Here is a 21,571-nt window from a genome sequence, read left to right as displayed (position 1 = left end):
AGCATCCATTTCTTGGGTTCCTGAAATATTAGTTACTAAGGACAGGCAACCATCAAGATGTATTTAGAATACCTTACCATTTATAAAATGCTTTCACAATTGTTGTATCTTTTGATCCTCGTAACATCTGTGTGAAGTGGGTAGGAATTATACCTCTTTAGAGGTGAGAGAGCTGCGCCTTTGAGAACTCAGGTGAATTCGTCCAAGGTCACACAGCTAGAAAACAGCAGTACCTGGACCTGATCTTAAGATTTTTATCCTCTACACCACTCGACCTCCCCTAGTAATAATGGAAAGTAGAGGCACAAATACTAATTTTTTTTTTTTTAACAAGCTGCTTTAGTGCAAGAGAATTAAAATTCAAAAGCAAAAACTGTTTGTCAACTTTGAAATAAATGAACAAGTAGGTGGACTGTAGCTATGGGTCTTTTAAAAGCAAGTCATCTGCAAAAAAAAAAAAAAGTATTTTGGTCATAATCTCTTGATTTTTTGAGATTGACTTATTAAACTATAGATTAATTTTCTTTTTTCAAGTTAGACTCTAGACTGCCCTTTATGTTTTTGTAGCTCCTGACATCAAGTGCTGTTCACAAGTGGGGCACTGAAATTCATGAAGGAATCTACAACATGTTGATGCTATTAATAGAACTGGTCGCAGAGAGAATAAAACAAGATCCGATCCCTGTCGGTCTCCTGGGCGTGCTTACAATGGTATTTACATTTCTAAAATGAAGTGCTCTTTGTGTCTTGATTTTGTTTAAAATAAATACTTGTTATTCTCTGACTTGTGGTTAATAATGAGTGATAGTGATGTTATCATTAAAGATACTAACTTAGCTGTTAGGGTCCTTGGTTTTTATTTTCAAAAAGCAGAGCAACTGTCTTTTGTTTTAGTTTGAAAGAAGTATGTTTTTAATGTTAACATATTTTTCAGCTTGTAAAATGATTAAATTCTCCTATCTCTCCCCAAGTTTTGTGTCTGAAATACTTTGACACGGGGCGTGTTCATGTGGTTAGATTGCTGGCCTTTCCCCTGGCAGGGAACAGTAGCCACGTGAAGGAGGGAGCCTCCCGTTTTCTGCTCCTACCTTCTGTCTTCTCTGTCTCTGTGGCCCAGCTCCACCTGTGGCAGCCTGGGCACATCTGCGGCATTGGTATCACTTAGGCTTGAGTCCGGCCCGGCGTCCTGTTTGCTCCTCCTCTTCCCTCACAGCGACCACTGAACAGGACAGGCGAGCACCACACTAGCCTTTGGTCCTCTGCACTACCTGAGGCGTAGGCTTTGTTGGCATTCTTGAAAGATTCCATTTAATGAAGAAGTCCAAGGCTATATTTTTATCTTATTTTCTAATGCTAATACGTGTTGCTATAGAAATAGGCAATAATGTTTCTCTGTTCTCTTTGAATCTAGGCTTTCAATCCTGATAATGAATACCATTTTAAAAACAGAATGAAAGTGTCTCAGAGGAATTGGGCAGAAGTATTTGGAGAGGGGAATATGTTTGCTATTTCACCTGTATCTACTTTCCAAAAGGTAAATATAGTATAACTCTGTTTCATCTTTTTATAGAGAAATATATTGAAAAAGAAGATTTTCTGTGCTATAAAAATGACAATTTACTTGGAAGGAGTAAAACAATGTGTGAAAAATGGTAAATGTCCCATATGGCGCATAAAATTGCCTAAAGGTTTTTTTCAGATAATGCATTTTTTTCCCATGGCTGTTAACTAATATCATGAAGAATTTTATTGATTTGAAATGATACCTAGTGAAATGAGAAATGACTTCAGTGCCCTGAAGTCATTTGGATTATCACAACCACAGTTTGATTGGTGTCCACCCCCCTTTTTTTTTTTTAAAGACAGAGTCTCCCTATATTGCCCTGGGTAGAGTGCTGTTGCATTCCAGCTCACAGCAACCTCCAACTCTTGGGCTTAAGCAATTGTCTTGCCTCAGCCTCCCAAGTAGCTGGGACTATAGGTGCACGCCACAACATCCTGCTGCTTTTTGGTTGTAGTTGTCTTTGTTGTTTGGCAGACGGGACTGGGTTCAAACCTTCCAGCTCTGGTGTATATGGCTGGCACCCTTAGTCACTGAACTGCAGGGGCTGAGCCTGGTGTCCCAAGTTTTCAGAGATATTTGAGAGACTAGAGCAGTGGTTCTCAACCTTCCTAATACCACGGCCCTTTAAATCAGTTCCTGTGGGTGGCAACCCACAGGTTGAAAACCACTGGATTAGAACATTTGAAATGATTTAAAATGACTAATTGAGGCTCAGCACCCATAGTATAGTGGTTATGGCACCAGCCATGTAACACTGATGCTGGCGGGTTTGAACCCAGCCTGAACCAGCTAAACAACAAGGATAACTTGGTGGTGCCTGTGGCTCAAGGAGTAGGGTGCTGGCCCCATATACCGGGAGTGGCGGGTTCAAGCCCAACCCTGGCCAAAACTGCCAAAAAAAAAGACAACTGCAATAAAAAAAATAGCCGGGAGTTGTGGCAGGCACCTGTAGTCACAGCTACTTGGAAGGCTGAGACCAGAGAATCACTTAAGCCCAAGAGTTTGAGCTTGCTGTTGAGCTGTGACGCTACGGCACTCTACTGAGGGCGACAAAGTGAGACCCTGTCTCAAAAATAAATAAATAAATAAATAAAATAATTGTGCTGGCCAAGCCTGGTGGCTCATGCCTGTAATCCTAGCACTCTGGGAGGCCTCATCAAGTGGATTGCTTGAGCTTGTGAGTTCAAGACCAGCCTGAACCAGAGTAAGATCCCATCTCTAAAAATAGCCGGGCATTGTGGCAGGTGCCTGTAGTCCCAGCTACTTGGGAGGGTGAGACCAGAAAATCACTTGATCCCAAGCGTTTGAGGTTGCTGTGAGCTGTGATGCTATGGCGCTCTACCAAGGGCAGCAAAGTGAAACTCTGTCTCAAAAAATAAATAAATAAAATAAAAATGTACATGCATTTTGCTTTGAAAAAAAAATGACTAATTGTATCAAGAAAAAATAATCTAGTAATTAGTCTCATATATATAATTTTCTTTTGGACACTGTAAGCATTAAAATTTTTGCCTTCTGTGATCCAGAACCAATATCTTTATTTTATATTCCAACTTCTACAGTGTGTTGAAAACATTTTGCCCACAAGGAGTACATAATCTAAACAATCCCTTTAGTTCAAAGACTGGCTTGGTGGGATTACACCTGTGGTGCATCTTACAAGGGTACATGCGAAACTTAGTAAATGTAGAATACAGTTGTCTTAACACAATAACTAAGAAAATGCCAGGAAGGCTATGTTAACCAGTGTGATGAAAATGTGTCAAACTGTTTATAAAACCAGTGTATGATGCCTCATGATCACACTGATATACACAGCTATGATTTAATATTAATAAAAAAAATGAAAAAAACAAACAAAGACTGGCTTTTGAGAAACCGTTGAAAGAAATCAAATTTAGGAGAAACTTACTCATTGTTTCTGCAGAAGCGGCGATCTAGGTCAGCAGTCATTTATGTAACATTTACTCTGTGTCTGGCATTATTCTAGGTTTTGGAGATACACATAAACTGTCCTTATCTTTAATACAAAGAGTCATAAGATGTGATTCTTAGCTTATAGTAAGGTAGAGGAAATATATAAACAAAAAATATTATAGCACGATAAACAGAAGGTGCAGTTGTAATATGCACTCTGCATACTATCCAGGGGAGGAGGGATAGTGCCACCTCGATGGGTCAGGCAGTGCTCCAGCAAGGAGGTAAGAGTGGAATGGAAATGCCAGTGAACATGAACTTTGGAATTTGATCCCCACAGTAGCTCTTCTACTTGGGCACTATTTTTACTCCCATTTCATAGATGAGAAACTGAGACAGATGGAGTTTAAGTACTTGCCAAGATCATGTCCCTAGTTACAGGAAGAAGCCGTGCAGTCCAGCTGTGGAGTCTGCATTCTTTTTTTTTTTTTTTTTTTGCAGTTTTTGGCCGGGGCTAGGTTTGAACCCGCCACCTCCGGTATATGGGGCCAGTGCCCTACTCCTTTGAGCCACAGGTGCTGCTCGAGTCTGCATTCTTTAACCATAGGCAGTACTACTTTCCCAAATTAAATTGTTCCTTACGGTTTTATGAGAGGATTAAATGACGAATATACATGAAAACACCAAATATGTATGTATATATGGTGGTTCCCTATAGTAAACACGCAGCAGATGGTCATTCTTCTCCCTTCAGGTTGTATGTGCAGCAGCCAAGCCCCAGAAGGGTTGGTCTTTGCATTTGCTCTCATTACTACAGAGGGATTATCTCTCTCACAAAGCTCCAGATCCCCTTTCCTCTTGCCTTCTTGAGCGTATTATTCCTTAGGTTGTATATTCTTTTTTTTTGGTGTCTCTTAGTCCTTTCTCCATACTGGATCGTTACCCTTGTATACAATGTGCTCTGGTATTTCACATCTTAAAATAGTCTTCCTTTAATATCACACCCTTCTCCAGCTTCAGAATTATCCTCTGGTCCTCTTGACAACCATAGCTTTTGAAAGGTTCTGTGTCTTTCCTCCCAGTTATTCTTGTATTGGTTACTCTAATATTTTATTAACTAAACACAACCTAACTTCCGTCTGTATCCATCCTCCTGCGCAGTATGTGAAGACCGAATGTCTCCCTGGTCCCTCCCTCCCCGTGGGTGTACATCTCTGCGCTTTATTGTGCATTGTCTTATTACTTCATGAAATGGGCAGTGCGATGTAAACTGCACTTTACTAAGGCTCGTTGGTGGATAAGTGTTTGTCTTTGACGGCCTGAACTTAATTTCATTTCCTATTCCTTGAATACATATTTTCACTGGGTTTGAAATTCTAGATTGGTAACTGTTTTCCATCAGAATATTAAAGGTATCATTTCACTGTTTTCTGGTGTGGGGTATTGCTTGTGAGAACTTGACCGTTGGTCTGGACTGCTGTTCCTTCATTGGATGTCTGTCTTTCCTCCATTGCTGTATTTTGAGATCTCTTTTTTTTCTTTGTAGTATTTGTCGGTTTGACTCTCATGCAATTTACCAAGGTATTCTTTTTAGTTACTTATTTTTTATTTTGTTCATTGATTTATTTTGAGACAAGAGTCTGACTCTGTGCTCTGGGTAGAGTGCTGTGGTGTCATAGCTCACAGCAGCCTCAGGCGAGTCTCGTGCCTCAGCCTCCCAAGAAGCTGGAACTACAGGTGCCTGCCACAATGCCCAGCTAGTTTTTCTATTTTTAGTAGAGACAAGGTCTCACCCTTGCTCAGATCTTAAAATCCTGAGCTCAAGCAATCCATCTGGCTCAGCCTCCCAGAGTGCTGGGATTATAGGCGTGAGCCACTGCACCCAGCCCTTTTTATTTATTTTGCTTCAGATTCTTTGGGCTTCTTCCGAATGTAAGAATTAATGTCATGCATCAATTCTGGAAATTTCTCAATCATTGTCTTTCTGAATAGTGTCTCTTCCCCTTAATGTCTTTTTTTGGAACTTTGAATACGTGTGGAACTGCCTCATTCTATCTTCTATGTCCCTTAATCCTTTTCATTTTTTTTTCGTATTTTCCATCTTGTCTCCTTGTGCTGCGTTGTGATAACTTTTTCTAGATCTAACGTGTAGTTCACTGGCATTTTTCTATTTGCATCTAATCTGCTGTTTAACTTACTCATTTGAGTCTTTAATTTTGTTACTGAATTTTTCATTTATATAAATTGCTTCTCTTTTGACTCTTTTAAGTCATTTTTAAATTGTTTCATGTTCTATTTTCTCTCCAGTTTGTTTAATGGTAATTTGTTTTCTGTGTCTCGTATCTACATCTGATTCTGCTGGCTTTTACTCTCACTTGTTTTGTGTATATATGAATGTGTATAGAAATATATTTATACTTACTTGTTATTCTTAGAATTTAATCTAGGGAAATTTTTTGAAATTTGAAAGCTTTTTCTTTTACAAAGGATTTACTTTTATTTCTTGTAGGTGCCTGGAAGCATTAAAATCTGGGACTAGTGTAGGATAAATTCTTAGCTTAAAGCTTTTCAAACCACTAAGTCAGTGTAAATTTGAGCAGTAAAGCCATATGAAAGCAATTCTGTGGTTACAGATTCTTGGTGAATTTCTTTCTCCCCTCCATCCCAGCACCAAAATCTGTATTGGAAGACTTCCTTATTTTCCCTTTCTGCAGATAAATTTATTTCAGCTCTCCTTACGCTGAGGATTTAGCCTCAGTAAACTCTTTTTTGAGTTTCCCTGTCCCGCCTTGGGTTTATTTCCTTTTTCTTCTGCAAATGGAAGTTTAAGGTTACCAGGGTTCCTCAGATGCTGGTGGAGTGAAAGCTGGCTTCAGAATCCGTCTGCCTCACAGGATTCCTGCTTTCTTTCTTTTCTAAACTTCTCAGTGCTTCGTCGCCAACTTAGCTATAGGTTATAAAAGATTTTTTTAATGTTTTTATCCAGTAATTTTAGTTATTTTCGTCTGGAGAGCTGTTCAGGGTAACTAGACTGCAGTTCCCATTAACTCTTCAGAGTATTTCATTCTGCCTTCTTTTTCCACCATTCCACTCTCGTTAGGACACCGATACCCTCACGTTTCCAGATTGGAAGGAAATTCTCCTGACCCCAGTGCCAGCACTGGTCACAGTTGCTCCCTCTTTGGAACCGTCCCCTCACTGGCTGTCAGGACACTGTGCCTTGCATTTCTGCTGTGATTTGTCTGTTGACTGCTTCACCTCTACCCAGTTTGACCCAGGGCTTCTGTCTCTTTATTCGCTACACTTACTCTAAGAAATATGTTCCATTCTCATGGTTTTGATGCCATCCATCTTTATACTAATGGTCCTCCAACTTAAGTCTCTGTGGCACAAACCTCTTCGTTTGACCACACCAAACGAGTTCTCAGGCTCCTTTTGGTTGCCACACAGAGTTCTCAAACTTAGTGTGTCTAAAATGGAGCTTCATTTTGCCTCCATTTCTTCATTCTCCTTTCTCATCCCTTAGTTCTTAAAACATTTTAAGAACTACATCTCAGAGAGGTCTTTCATGACCACTGCCCTGAGTAGAGAAGGCTTCTTCTGTTTTTCTTTTGAGGGTCTTGTGATTTTCCTTCTGTGGGACTTAGCACAATGTGAATTATGTTATGCATGTGCTGACTTACTTGGGTTCTGTTGACCCTGCTACAGTAGGAGCTCTGTGAAAGCAGGTTCCACATCTCTTCTTAATTGCTATTCTGTATCCAACCTCTGGAAGAGTGTACAGCCTCTAGAACAGCGAGTACTCAGAAAAGGAAAGAAAGGAAGGGAAGAGAAAGAGCTTAGGGCATTCATTAATGATAAAGCTGAGACTAAAATTTTAATCTCTTGATTCTTGATTTACTGCTTTTTAGGTTAATAATTAATTTTTAATTTCTAAAGTGGAACTTAGGAAATTTAACTTACTTTATCCTGTACCTTAGAGAGCTTAAACTACTGATCTTAGCTACCCCAAAATGCATAAATGTTCCACATTTTGGCAATGCCATCAGAATACAGACTTATACACTCCCCAAATAGTATAAATACAGTAATAGCAAAGATTCACCTTAGGAAACATTTATAAAACAACCTTTTAAAATAGCTTTTACATTCTGACACTTTTTTTTCTCTAGCTTTTCATTTCAGGTCAGAAAAATGGAAGGGTTAGCAGGGAAGTTTCATATTGGCATCTCAATTTTGTTTTTGTTTTTTTCTCACAGGAACCTCATGGATGGGTTGTGGATTTAGTGAATAAGGTATATAACTTTGATTGGTATTGTCATGTCATATACAGTGTGTTTCCCATTTCCTAATGAGATTTCCCAGAGTTTGTTATCTTCAGCAAATGACAGCTATAGATAGTAATCAAATTTTTTTTAAGCAGATAGGTTTCATAGTTGCTTCCCTTTTGTGTATGTACAGCGTATGCAGATTCATGTCAGTGTTTGGACTTTGCACATCTCCTGCTGTATACCAAATGAGCGTTAGAGTGATCTTTGTGTATTCTCCTGAGATCAGTATTCTAGAGCACAGTGGGAGAGTAGGATGTTAGCCTCAGTTCCTTCCTTAAATTTTTAAAATTAATTTGTGCCCTTTTTCTTCTCAGTTTGGAGAATTAGGTGGATTTGCAGCAATCCAAGCCAAGCTCCATTCAGAAGACATAGAACTTGGGGTAAGTTCAACCACTGTGTGTTCCCACGTGGAGCTTCACATTGTTGGGGTTGGCATACGACCAGGGGACACAGTTTGGACCCATGAAGTTAAATGTTAAATTAAAAATTAGTCTTTAGAGGAGCCGATTTCATGGTTCTGATAACCAGAGAAATATTTGCTCCTAATCCTAACCAAATTTCCATGTAGAATGTTTGTGTGGTTTTGCTTGTTTATTTTTAAGAGATGGGGTCTTATTCTCCTGCTCAGGCTGGAATGCAGTGGCACAATCATAGCTCACCGTAACTTCCAACTCCCAGGCTCAAGTGATCCTCCTGTATCAGCCTCCCAAGGAGCTGGGACAACAGATGAACACCACCAGGACTGGCTAACTTTTAAATTTTTTGTGTAGGCAGAGTCTCACCATGTTGCCCAGGCTGGTCTTAAGCTCATGGCCTCAAGGGATTCTCCCAACTAGGCCTCTCAGAGTGCCAGGATTATATGTATGAGCCATCCGGCCCGGCTGGTGTTATACCTCACTGTTTTTCCTTTGCCCTTGGTATATTTCTGTTAATTTGTAATGGTTAAATGAAATTACCTTAAAGACAGTTGCTGTATGTAGCAAGTATATATTCCATAACAATTTTATGACTCAGTTAAATGATTATATAAATTAGAATTTAATTTATAGTGTCAGGTACAAATAAAAATTAGCAAGGTTGTTTAGTAGGCTTTTTGGTATTAGAGAAACTTGTAAGTACAGAGGGCTGTAACTTGGGAACCTAGAATCATCCTTCTACTTCATTTTTTATATCAACTTTATTTTCATGTCAACTTAATTTTCTCAAAACATTTTACCTGTGGTGAGGAGAATACCTAATCTTTACTTTTTCACACACTGCTGATCTGTTTGTAGCTGGGAGTACTTTGTTTTTTTCTCTCGTTAATCAATAAGTTAATCAATAAGTTGAAAACTATTTATTATGTTCTTAATGTACAATTGTATTATTTAGGATGTATTGAGATGATAAAGGCCATAGAGAGATGCAAAGGCTGAGACTCTTTTAGCACAGTATGAAACACTGTGTTAGCTACTGTACTCTGATCTCTGCAGAACATTATGCGATAAAATAATATAACTAAGTGCTGTAAATTGTGCTTAAGGTATGTTCTTACTGTGGGACCATGGCTTACCGACTCCCTTGGTCCCTCTGGATGAAGGAAATGCCGGTGGTAAGGAGAGAGACTGATGGTGTGGTGATAGACCAACCCTTTCTTGCCACCCAGTGTTTATCCTAAAGATCAGATGTCTGCAGATGATTGCTGACACTGATCCAGAAGCCTCTCTTCCTTCCCTGAAAGTTAATTAGGTTGTTGGCCTATCCTTTTGATCCCCATTGAATAGATTGAGTATGTTGGAAATGACTTTATTGACATGAAATATGATATGTAGCAATTTTAAAAGCAAAAGAAAATAGTCCTCTCTAAAGTTTTATTCAGCTTACTTGTTTCTCAAGAACCAGTTGTTGCGGGTGGTATCTGAAATAAACTTTATTTTTAAAAAATGTTGAAACACTAATTTCCTATAGAGTCACATCATTAAAAAGACAGAAACAGAACAAAACAACAAATTAGACCAGCCTGAAATTTGTACTCTACTTGGATGAAAATTGGCCTCGGATAGATAGACTCATAGGAATCTGGGCTTACCCCTCACTACCAACTGTCCTGAGGTTAAAGATTCCTTAAAGATTTTCCCCTTAGGTCAGACCATTTTTCAGAACAACTGGTGTTGTTTGCTATAGTTGATATAGAATTATATTGGTTAGGTTGTATTGAGGAGATAGTAAAACCACAGCATCAGAGAAATCTAAAGATGGAGATTGTTTTAGTCAACAAAGTATAATTAAAATTCCTGTTAAGTGCCTGATTTCTGACTAGTTAGAAGGTGGCTTCCTCCCAAAATAAATTTAGGCCATGTTTTTTTTTTTTTTTTGTGCAGTTTTTGGCTGGGACTGGGTTTGAACCTGCCACCTCCAGCATATGGGACCAGCGCTCCACCCCTCTGAGCCACAGGCGCCGCCCATAGGCCATGTTTTAATTAATTAAGACTAAGTACAAATCACATATTTTTGAATTTGAAAAATACGGGGAAGAAAATACCACTCACAATCTGACCAGTTAAAACTACCTATTCAATAGTAAGAAATGAAAGTTGCCTATCCTTCCACCCTGTCTGATACATGTGCCTACCTCCGAGGTAATGGCACCTTTAAAAACACTGATAGTGGCACTGCGCCTGTGGCTCATTGGGCTGGGCGCCGGCCCCATATACCAAGGGTGGCTGGTTCAAAACCTGGCCTGGGCCAAACTGCAACAAAAATAGCAGGGCATTGTGGCGGGCGCCTGTCGTATCAGCTACTCGGGAGGCTGAGGCAAGGGAATCGGCTAAGCCCAGGAGTTGGAGGTTGCTGTGAGCTGTGTGAGGCCACTCTACCAAGGGTGAATAAAGTGGGACTCTGTCTCTACAAAAAGAAAAAGAAAAAAACAGTGATAGTGCTTATCTGGAAAAAAGTGTTAAATGAAAATATACTACTAGGTATACATTTATTACAATTTAGTTTCATTTATTTATTTTTGAGACAGAGTCTCAAGCTGTCGCCCTGGTTAGAGTGCTGTGGCATCACTGCTCACAGCCACCTCAAACTCTTGGGCTTAAGAGATTCTGTTGCCTCAGCCTCCCAAATAGCTGGGACTACAGGTGTCTGCCACAAAGCCTAGCTTTTTTTTTTTTTTTTTTTGCAGTTGTCATTGTTTCGGCTGGCCCTGGCTGGGTTCAAACCTGCCAGCCTGGGTATGTGGCCGATGCCCTACTCACTGAACTACGGGCGCCGTCCAATTTAGTTTGAAAGAGAAAGAACATGTATAGATTTATATAAATTAGGAAAAAGTGAGAAAGGCTAGGCATTAAATTGGTAAGCATTACCTAAGTCTCATATTGGGTGCATAGATATTTATAATGTTATATAAATAATATGCTGAATTGACCTCTTTACTGTTACACAGTGACCCTCCTTGCCTTTTTTTTAGTCTTCGATTGTAGTCTGTGTTATCTGATATAAGTATAGCTACACCTGTTTTTTTTTGTTTTTTTTTTTTTTTTGTGCAGTTTTTGGCCAGGGCTGGGTTTGAACCCACCACCTCCAACATATGGGGCTGGCATCCTACTCCTTTGAGCCACAGATGCCACCCTCCTGTTATTTATTTATTTATTTAGTCTCCATTTGCATGGAATATCTTTTTCCATCCCTTCATTTTTAGTCTGTGTCTTTATGGGTGAACTGGGTTTTTTGAAGGTATCTTGTTTCTGTATCAGCTACCCTCTGCCTTTTTTTTGTTGAGACAGAGTCTTAACTGTGTTGCCCTTGGTAGAGTGCTGTGGCATCACAGCTCACAGCAACCTCCAACTTGAGCTTAAGCGATTCTCTTGCCTCAGCCTCCCAAGTAGCTGGGACTACAGGTGCTGGCCACAACGCCTGGTGGTGGTGGTGTTGTTGTGGTGGTGTTTATAGTTGTCTTTGTTGTTTAGCTGGCCCAGGGCTGGGTTCAAACCCGCCAGCCTGGGTGTATATGGCCAGCACCCTACCCACTAAGCTATGGGCACTGCCCACACCCTCTGCCTTTTAATTGGAAAATTGAGACCATTTATGTTGAGTGTTGTTATTGATATGTAAGGACTTACTGCTGGAATTTTGTTTATTTTCTGGTTGTTTTGAGATTTCTCTTTTCCTTCCTTTCTTTCTGTCTTCATTTGTGGTTAAGTGATTATGTCTAGTAGTATGTTTTAATATGTTGCTTTTTATTTTTAGTGAATATTATAGGTTTTTGGCTGCCATTACTATAATGCTTACAGAAAACATCTTACGGATTAGAAGTTATTTTAAAGAGATGACAACTTATCTTAGATCACAAAAAGGCAACAATAAAGACAAACACAAAAGACTTACATGTTAGCTCCATCCCCCCATGTTTTGACTTTAGGTTGTCTCAGTTTGCATACTTTTTTATATTACTGTTTCCTATCAGATTGCTGTAGCTACTATTGTTTTTGGTAGATATATCTTTTGGGCTTCATACTAGAGTAGATTATGCACCCCAATGCAGTAATAAAGCATTTGTTGTTGAACTTAATGTTACCAGTGGGTTTTATACCTTGAAAAGTTCTCTTTTACATATCGTGTCATTTTTCTTTTAAATTGAAGAATCTCCTTTACATTTCTTGCAAGATGGGTCTGGTGGTAGTGATGAATTCTCTCAGCTTTTGTTTGTCTCGAAAGGATTTTCTTTCTCCTTTGTGTCTGCACAACAGTTTTCCTGAATACAATATTCCTGGGGGGCAGTTTTCCTTTTCTTTGAGCACTTGGGAAGTATCTGTTTGCTCCCTCCTGGCCTGTGTGGTTTCTGTTGAGGAGTCTGTTGCCCGACAAATTGGAGCTCCTTTACGTTATTTGCTTTTTATCTCTTACTGCTTTCACAATCTTCTTTTTGCCCTTGAACTTTGAGAGTTTGATCATTATAGCCTTTGGGTTAATATTATTTGGGTTGAATCTATTTGGGGTTTTAAGCACTTCCTGTACCTGGATATTTATATCTTTCTCAGGTTTGGAAAGTTTTCCATTATTCTTTGAATAAGCTTTTTATCCCTTGCTCTTGTTCAGTTCCCTTCTGAGCGTCAATAATTCTTAGATTTGATCTTTCAAATTAATTTCTATACGTTGTAAGCAGTCTTTGTTCTTTTTTGTTCTTTTTTTCTCCTTTGATCGTATTTCCATACAGCCAGTCACTGAGTTCACTGCTTGACGCATTCTTCTGTTGAGATCCTCTGAAGAGTGCTTCACTTTAGCAAATGTATTTCCCAGCTCCAACATTTATGATTGATTTTTTAAAAATTTTTTCAATGTATGTTACCTTTCTCTGATCAATTTATGAATTGCTTTTCTGTGTCATCTTGATGATCACTTGAATTCTTGGTCAGAGAGCTCAGATATAGCCATCTTGTTAGAGTCAGTCACTGGATTCTTGCTTTGTCCTGTGGGAGAGGCCAGGGCTCCCTGTCCTATCTGCTGCCTGACCATCTGTGTTTCTCCACTGAAGGCTTAGTTATTTATTCCCATTTTCTCTGTCTGACCTGTTCTGCTGTTTATTGAATATACTTGCTGGGCAAGTCTCCGCTGCTAGGATGCTGCCGCTTTCCCAGCTCTAGGTGGTGCCTTGAACTTAGGTTGCCTCATCTCTAATAAGGGGTCAGAGTGCCGCCTTTCTCATGAGGGCGAGGTCCACAGGAGCCACTCTGCAGTTCAGGGAAGTACCTGACGAGGTGCTCCTGCCCCGGGAGCTTGGGGTATGTATGTCCTGCAGCCGAGGCTGAAGATAGTAGTCCCACCTACCCCCACCTTAGTCTTTGCCTGCCTTAAGGGCCATTTCTCACTTTGGACCTTCAGGTTATCTGCCAGGGAATCCAAGCAGTGGGGAAGCAGGCTGACCACTCTAATTTCACTTTTTCTAGTGTAAAAATTTAGCTTTGGGGCAATTTTCCACACCCTTGGTGACAGCAGAATTGATGGAAGGGGTCTTATGGATGTGCAAGTTCCAGTCTCTTACCATCTACTCTGAGTTTTCCTGTGTTTCTGTGTGGCCCCGGGAACTGTCTCATCCTCGTACTTGAGCGCTGGGTGGTTGCTGGTGTGGGTTTTGGTGTTGCGTGTTTGTGTCTGGTTTTCTGATGGGGGGAGTGACACCAGCTTGGTTCTACACAACTATTTTTGAGCCAGAAGTTACAGAACAGTCTTTCATTTTTATTGAGAGTTTCTTTCGCTGTACAGAAGTTTCAAAATTTTATATAATTAAATTTTTTCCTTAATGGCTTAAAAATTTTTAACTTGATTAGGGAATGTTCCCTTACCTCACGGTTATAAAAATACATTTTTTCTTTTTATAAATTTGTACTTTCAGTTTTTAAACTTAGCTCTTGAATTCATTTAGATTATTTTAATATGTTGTGTAAGATAAGGATTTGGTTTCATTTTCTTCTAAATAGGTAAGCGATTATTGTAAGATCCTCTACTGAATAATTCCTCTTTTTCCTATTTGCATTTATTGGCTTAATCAGACATTAAAATCCTATGTATGAATTTGTTTCTGAAGTTCTGTTCTAGTCATTCATTCTTTGGTTCATTTGTATATTGTTGCTGTACTGTTTTAATTATTATTATTATTATTTTTTTTTTTTTTTGAGACAAGAGTCTCACTATGTTGCCCTCTATAGAGTACTGTGACGTCACAGCTCACAGTAACCTCAAACTCTTGGGCTTATGCTATTCTGTTGCTTCAGCCTCCAGAGTAGCTGGGACTACAGGTGCCCGCCACAACACCCGGCTATTTTTTGTTGCAGTTGCCATTGTTGTTTTAGCTGGCCCAGGCCAGCTTCAAACCCTCCACCCTGGGTGTGTGGCCAGCGTCCTACCCACTGAGCTACAGGCGCCACTTGTACTGTTTTAATTATTGGTAGTGCTGGTTCTATCAAGTATCATTGTTCTCTAAAACTTTTTTGGATTGCTTTATGGTTTTACCCTTCTGGATATAGTCAGGTTCCCCTGCAGAAAATACCACTGATGTCATGTTTGGAATTGCATTAAATTTATAGGTCAGAGTGTAGACAATTGACATTTTTACAGTACTGGTTTTTTCTTTCGTTTTTTTTTTTTGTTTGTTTGTTTGTTTTTGGCCGGGGCTGGGTTTGAACCTGCCACCTCCGGCATATGGGACCGGCACCCTACTCCTTGAGCCACAGGTGCCGCCAGTACTGGTCTTTTCATTCAGGAGGATGGTATCTTCCTATTTGTTGGGCCTTCTTTTATATATTTTAGCAAAGTTTTATAATTTTCTGAAAATAAGCTTTCTGTGTTTTTTGCTTAAATGCATATTTTACTCCCTCCCCAATTGTTCTCTATTTCTACAAATAGGAATGTTAGAATCATTTTATCTAGTTCTCTAAAGAAGTTTTATTGACATATTCTGATTTAAATTAATGTTAAATTTTTGTAATAGTTTAAATGGGTTGACATCATCATATCAATCTTCATAAGAGTTTAGTTGGTCTAGTCTTTCATTCATGACTTGATCAAATCACTGTTTAAATGTTTCTCTGATATATGAAAAGGGATTTGCTTAATTTTTATGGGTAAAAAAATTCTTTCAGTTTTACTTCTAGCCTTCACTGTCTTTTTCCAGGCCGTCTCAGCGTTGGTGCAACCCTTAGGCGTGTGTGCAGAGTACCTGAATTCCTCAGTGGTGCAGGTAGGTAGAACTGCTTCACACTCCAGCAGAAGTGGTCTGGAACATGCAGACAGCCATGTTTTTCCTTTTATCAGGCTGTTCAGAATTGTGCCTAATCCAGAGTCATTTCTTTTTTTATATTAACTGTCTTTTTAATAAAAATTATTATTAGAAGATAAATGTTTAGTAATTTGAAGTATAGGAGAACTCTAACATTTTAGAAGGTTATTTTTAGAAGGTTATGTACCTTTTCAAAGGATCAAGTACAGTTTTAATTAATTTACTTTTCTTTTCCTTGTCTATAAAGTAGACAGCAAATAATCTCTATTTACTTCATAGGATTGCATAAGAGTTCAAGTCTTGAGCAGTTGGCTGGCCTGACCTACTAGTACGCTCACTCACTTTGGAGTAACAGCTTAATAGCACGTCTGGTCTCATGTCCTCCCTCTGCAGAATTTTAGGGCAGCAGGTCATAGAATAGTCAAAGGCATGTGTCTTCCTCAGGCTCACAGCTTCTTATGCTGTCTTGTTTCCATTTTAATTAGTAAGTTTTACTGAACAAAAATGTCATTTTTTTTCCATAAATAAGTCTGTGAGACCTGTAACTTTCATCAAGCTTTTTAAAAATCTCCATAAATGCTTTGAAAGCAGCGTCCTTCTGCGACACTGTTTTTATATGTACTGTTCCTTCTTTCCATGGTCAGATTTACTTAGGGCCATTTTAATAAGGGAGACAGTATTTATTTTTGTAGGTTCTGGAAGTGTCTTATTTTTAGTTTTTAAATGCTTTCTTTCAGTGTCAAGGTAATACTACCAGAAAATAGGATGGCTTTTTGTGTATTTCTTCATTCTGTATATTAAACTTTCAGGAACAACTAGTGTTCTTTTAGTTTAATAAGCATATAAATAAAACTGTTAATTTTGTGGCTGAAATACCTCAGATTCAAAGAAGCTAAATGATTTAACTTTGATATTTATTAATAGTTTAATAACTGCCATTTTAATAATCAGGGTCAGGGATTTTATTTATTTATTTATTTATTTAGGGTAATGCCATATCTGAACTATTTTCCACCCTCAAGGTTAAAGGCTCAGGGATTTTATTATTTTATTTTTTTGTATGAGATAGAGTTTCACTATGTCGTCCTTGGTAGCGTGCTGTGGGATCACAGCTCATAGCAACCTCAAACTCTTGGGCTTAAGCAATTCTCTTGCCTGAGCCTCCCAAGTAGCTGGGACTACAGGCACCCACCACAGCGCCCGGCTATTTTTTTGGTTGCAGTTGGTATTGTTGTTCAGCAGGCCCGGGCTGGGCTCACACCCTCCAGCCTTGGTGCATGTGGTCCGTGCCCTACTCACCAAGCTACAGGCGCCAAAGGTTAAGGGATTTTAAATGCACACTCTTTACACATGCATTGCTCAGGGGAAGAAATGCAGCGTAAATATTCTAGCTGCTACTTAATAATAAGGCCTTTAGAAATTTCAGATTTTCTATAAATAAGCAGAGTATACTCTAAAGTGACTAATAAGTTTATGAATTTCCAACCAAACCATATATAACTTTATTTTAATTATATCAAACTACAGGTGTACTCATGGTGGTGTGCACCTGTAGTCCCAGCTGCTTGGAGGCTGAGGCAGGAGGATCGCTTGAACCTAGGAGTTTGAGGTTGCTGTGAGCTAGGCTGAGGCCAAGGCAATCTAGCCTGGGAAACAGACTGTGTCTCAAAAAAAAAATTATATCAAACTATCTGAACTTAAATGCATTTAGCAATAAATTCATAGCATGATTCATGTTACCTGACATAATAATTGTTTTCACCACTGGCTACTTGTGAGTTTGGAAGGCTTATTTAACTTCTGTCCTCAGTTTCCTAATCTGTAGAAAGATCATAATAATGATACCTAGCTCATAGAGTTGTAATAAAGATTAAATAGGGCCTGGCACATGCTTATGAGAATACTGTCATTTGCCTTTTAATGTAACAGCCCTCAGTCCTTCCTGTGCAAATGTTGTATGTGTAAGTGAAGAAATTCTATTGGGATAATTTCCTGATGTCATTTTAACTCTTTCCTAATGTATTCTGGGCTTTGACTGTCAAATACTGTTTTCTTTTTTTCTTATCAGCAAAGTTCTAAAAATTATCCCACTTAGATGGAAACAGTTACTTTGATAATAGCTAATGTTTTACCATTTCTCATACTTTTTATAGTTAATTATCTGATTTTGTTACCATTCTGGAATAGTATATTGTATGAGTCTTATCTTTAGGCCTCAATGATATCAGCATAGTCTACTTTATTACAAAAATGCTACTCCTGCTTAATGTTTTAAAAGTTAGTCTTTCTTGAGTTCTCAGAAACTACCCTTACAAGATGATAATGACAGTGATTCCAGCCGTATTTTATTGAAGTAGCCGAAACCCAGAGTCAGTTAAGGTTTACTGGGCAACATTAGCTAGTTAGTGTTGGCTCTGATGATAGTTTCATTGTACCCTCTTCTTTATGATTGTAAATGAAGACATATCTCTTCTCTACTTTGGGGATAGATTTGGGAGTTCTTATTAAATGTATCATTTTATTTCTGCAGCCCATGCTAGACCCAGTCATTCTTACTACCATCCAGGATGTGCGGAGTGTGGAAGAGAAGGACCTCAAAGACAAGGTAATTATGCTCTCCAGCCAGGCAGGCCCTAGCGCCAATTAGTCCATGGAAGCAGAGCCTGGACTTGGCAAGGTTAATATACCATTGCTATTTGGATTCTGATCACGTATAGTTCACATCAAATTAACTTAACATTTCCTAATCAAAAAGTGCTATTTCTGAACCTCCAGTGGTTGGTGCTAACTCAGGCAGTTCACTGAATATAGTGTTTTCAGTAAGTTGAATATAGTGTTCTCAGTAAGTGATACCATTCAGAATTTTACTAACATGATTCTGATGGCATCACAATTTGTATGGAACAGAAGAAGCTTTAATATAATACAGTATTAAAACTTACCCACAGTTATTAAAAGCAATTTTAACATTTAAACATTTAACATGATTTGTTTTTTTCTGCCTTGAATTTCTCACAGGGTCAGCCCCTTTCCTTTGCTACTCACCCATGTGCTTTTATTAAAAAGTGAAATGTATTAATTAATGGGTGTGTAGACTGTCAGACACCACAGACCACTGTTGCCTGTATTCCTGTGTGTGCTGTAAGAATGGGATAAAAATATTTTTACAGTTCTTTTCTTTTCCTTCTTTCTTTCTTTTCTTTTCTTTCTTTTTTTTTTTTTTTTTTGTTGTTGTTGTTGTTTCTATTAAATAAAAGAGGTTGGTTAGCATCCCTGAGCTCTTGTCGGCCATCAAGTTACTCTGCATGCGCTTCCAACCGGATCTGGTGACAGTTGTGGATGACCTTCGACTAGACATTCTCCTGCGCATGCTGAAGTCACCGCATTTTAGTGCTAAAATGAATTCCCTCAAAGAAGTAAGTTTTGCATTTGTTTCTATAAGACTTAAGCACAGACACTAAGTTCTACCAAAACTAACATAAAAATGTTGAGAAATAAGAATTTCTTATCATAGAAAAAGAGATAAACATATAAAAGTGTGTCTGTGTTTACAATTGTTTATTAGTAAAACCACCTTCATATATGTGTTACTTTCAAAATTTATTCTCTGAAATATTTGAAATATTTAGTGTTTTTATGAAATATCCTGGAATGTAATCCCTTAGAACATTGAGATTTGCTTTTTACTCTAAGGGTACAGTTTCTTTTATTTTATTGCAGATATGGGTTTACTTAAACCAAATAAATCTAACTGGGGTTGGGACTAAAACAAAATGACTACAGTTGTGTTGGTGTAAGCAAAGTGAGGGAAGCAAATTGTAGCCTCTAAAGTTGTTAGCATATGCAGAGACAGCACAGTTAGTTAGTGACAAATGGAGCCAGCGCACTTATAACCATTCCAGTTATTTTTTCTTCAGTTTGATAATAGGATTCTTGAATACAAGTGAAATAAACTTATCTTAAACCATTTTAGCCCAAAGGAGTAATTTATTGGAAGTATGCTGGGCTGTTACCCATGAATGAAGGATTGACTAGCTACACTAAGAAAGGACAGTGATAGCTGTAGGCAGCAGGAACAGTTAGGATTTGAGACCTGATCACTGCCAGGGCTCTGTCCAAGTCTTGTCTCTGCTTTTCTGAGAATGTTGGCCTTCCTGTCTCTACCTGCAATATGGCCTATTTCCTAGGGGAGAGCTCATGGCCATGCAGAGTACCCAAGTTTCCCGTCCCACAGTAGCCATCACCAGAGAAGGACTGATTCTTTCTTTCTGTATAATATAAAGTGTCTTTTTGACACTTTCTTTCTCTGTACTTTCCAGGCATAAAATTTAGAGGAAGTGTCCTGATTGAGGTTTGGGTTAGCCATTCATCCCTGAAACCATGCACAATACTGTGATTGTATAAAGGGAATTACTGAACTCTTGGGCAGTGGTCACCAGTGGTCCAGGGGGTGGGAGCTGTAGGAATGGCTCAGCGTCCTTTTTAAAAAGACATCTCAAGTAGAGTTTGTTAGCTTCTGTAACTGGCCTCTGATATATTCTGGCTAATTATTAGACAGCTCACTACAAAAATTATAGATTATTTTTGAAGATTCTGATGTATATAAGATATAGTCCTGATAATCTTGTCTTTGCAGGTAACCAAACTAATAGAAGATAGCACTTTATCCAAATCTGTGAAGAATGCTATCGACACAGACAGATTATTAGACTGGCTAGTTGAAAACTCAGTTCTGTCAATTGCACTGGAAGGTAAGTTGCTTTCACAAAATTAAAAATTACCCGATGCATAATTTAAATCGGTTTTTTTTTTTTTTTTTTTTTTTTTGTGGTTTTTTTTTTTTTGGCCGGGGCTGGGTTTGAACCCGCCACCTCCGGCATATGGGACCGGCGCCCTACTCACTGAGCCACAGGCGCCGCCTAAATTGGTTTTTTTTTTATTAGAAAGGGTTCAGGATTGTAACTTTGACTGTATCAGCCTTTAAATAATGTTATAGCAAGTTACTATTGTTTTGAATTAATAGAATTATATTTAGAGAGCTGGTGCTCACTGGATCTGGCTTCCTCTCTGATGTTTCTTCTATTAGGTAACATAGACCAAGCACAATACTGTGATCGTATAAAGGGAATTATTGAACTCTTGGGCAGTAAATTGTCTTTAGATGAGCTCACTAAAATTTGGAAGATACAGGTAAGTTGATCAGAATTATTTTTGCCTTTTCCTAACATTTTTAGACTGTAGAGAGGGAGGAAGGTGTTGAATGGGATCTTTCTGTATGCTTTCCAGGTATACCTAGAAAGACAGCTGTATCTAATCCATTTTACAGTTTTGGGTTTTTATTAAGGTTGCACATGTAAAAAGGATTCTACTACCCATAGGAAGTTTCAAAGTACTGAACTAGTGTAGTCTTTTTTTTTTTTTTTTTGATTTACAAATGGAAAGCTTTCTCTGGAGGTTACATAGCAGTTAGTGGCAGAGCTAGGGGTAGGTGTATGTTTTTTGTTTATCAGTCCAGTGTTCTTTTCATTATGTTGCTTGTTAATTTTCATTAACAGTTTTTTCTCCATTTAATAATATTAAACAAAGGCAATAGGTGAGTTTGTAGATCTTGTCTTTGCAGGTCTCTCAGCAGGGCGACAGGTGATCATCCTCTTCCTTCTCTTTGTGCCTGTGCTCTGGTCTTGGTGCGTTCTGCTGGTTTTCCTCCGCTTTTCTCGCACTCCTTCTTGACTCTACTAACTTACTGTCTTCACCTTTGCCTTTAAATAATTCGTTTTTTTTCAAGCCTCAGTCCTTAGTGCCTTTTTCTACTATATGAACTTTTTTTTAGCCATTTTTATCCGCTCCTTTGGCTCCGACTACATTGTGTACAGCTGACTGTAGTAGGTCTCTAATTCAGTCCTCTTCTCGGAGCTCCAGTGCAGTATACCTAAACCTGTAACTATTACACCTTGACGTCTGTAGCTCACTGGTATCTCAAATTCATTATGTCCAAAACTAGTCATT

General features: G+C 38.6%; 1 protein-coding gene across 4 annotated transcripts in view; it reads left to right on the top strand.

Moving 5' to 3' along the window:
- Positions 1-21,571, top strand: part of USP24 (ubiquitin specific peptidase 24) — a 156,209-nt gene that overhangs the window by 40,386 nt on the left and 94,252 nt on the right. For all 4 annotated transcript variants that reach the window (XM_053575344.1, XM_053575343.1, XM_053575347.1 and 1 more), the window contains exons 4-12: positions 568-711; positions 1,412-1,534; positions 7,741-7,776; positions 8,127-8,192; positions 15,461-15,526; positions 18,096-18,170; positions 18,823-18,981; positions 20,202-20,316; positions 20,652-20,755. In XM_053575344.1, coding sequence (XP_053431319.1) covers positions 568-711; positions 1,412-1,534; positions 7,741-7,776; positions 8,127-8,192; positions 15,461-15,526; positions 18,096-18,170; positions 18,823-18,981; positions 20,202-20,316; positions 20,652-20,755 — 888 coding nt within the window. The remainder of the gene's footprint in view (positions 1-567; positions 712-1,411; positions 1,535-7,740; positions 7,777-8,126; positions 8,193-15,460; positions 15,527-18,095; positions 18,171-18,822; positions 18,982-20,201; positions 20,317-20,651; positions 20,756-21,571) is intronic.

Source organism: Nycticebus coucang, chromosome 22, assembly GCF_027406575.1.
Source record: "Nycticebus coucang isolate mNycCou1 chromosome 22, mNycCou1.pri, whole genome shotgun sequence".
Taxonomy (NCBI): Eukaryota; Metazoa; Chordata; class Mammalia; order Primates; family Lorisidae; genus Nycticebus; species Nycticebus coucang.
Note: the sequence above shows the minus strand (reverse complement) of the source record. Positions and strands in the feature narration are given on the sequence as shown.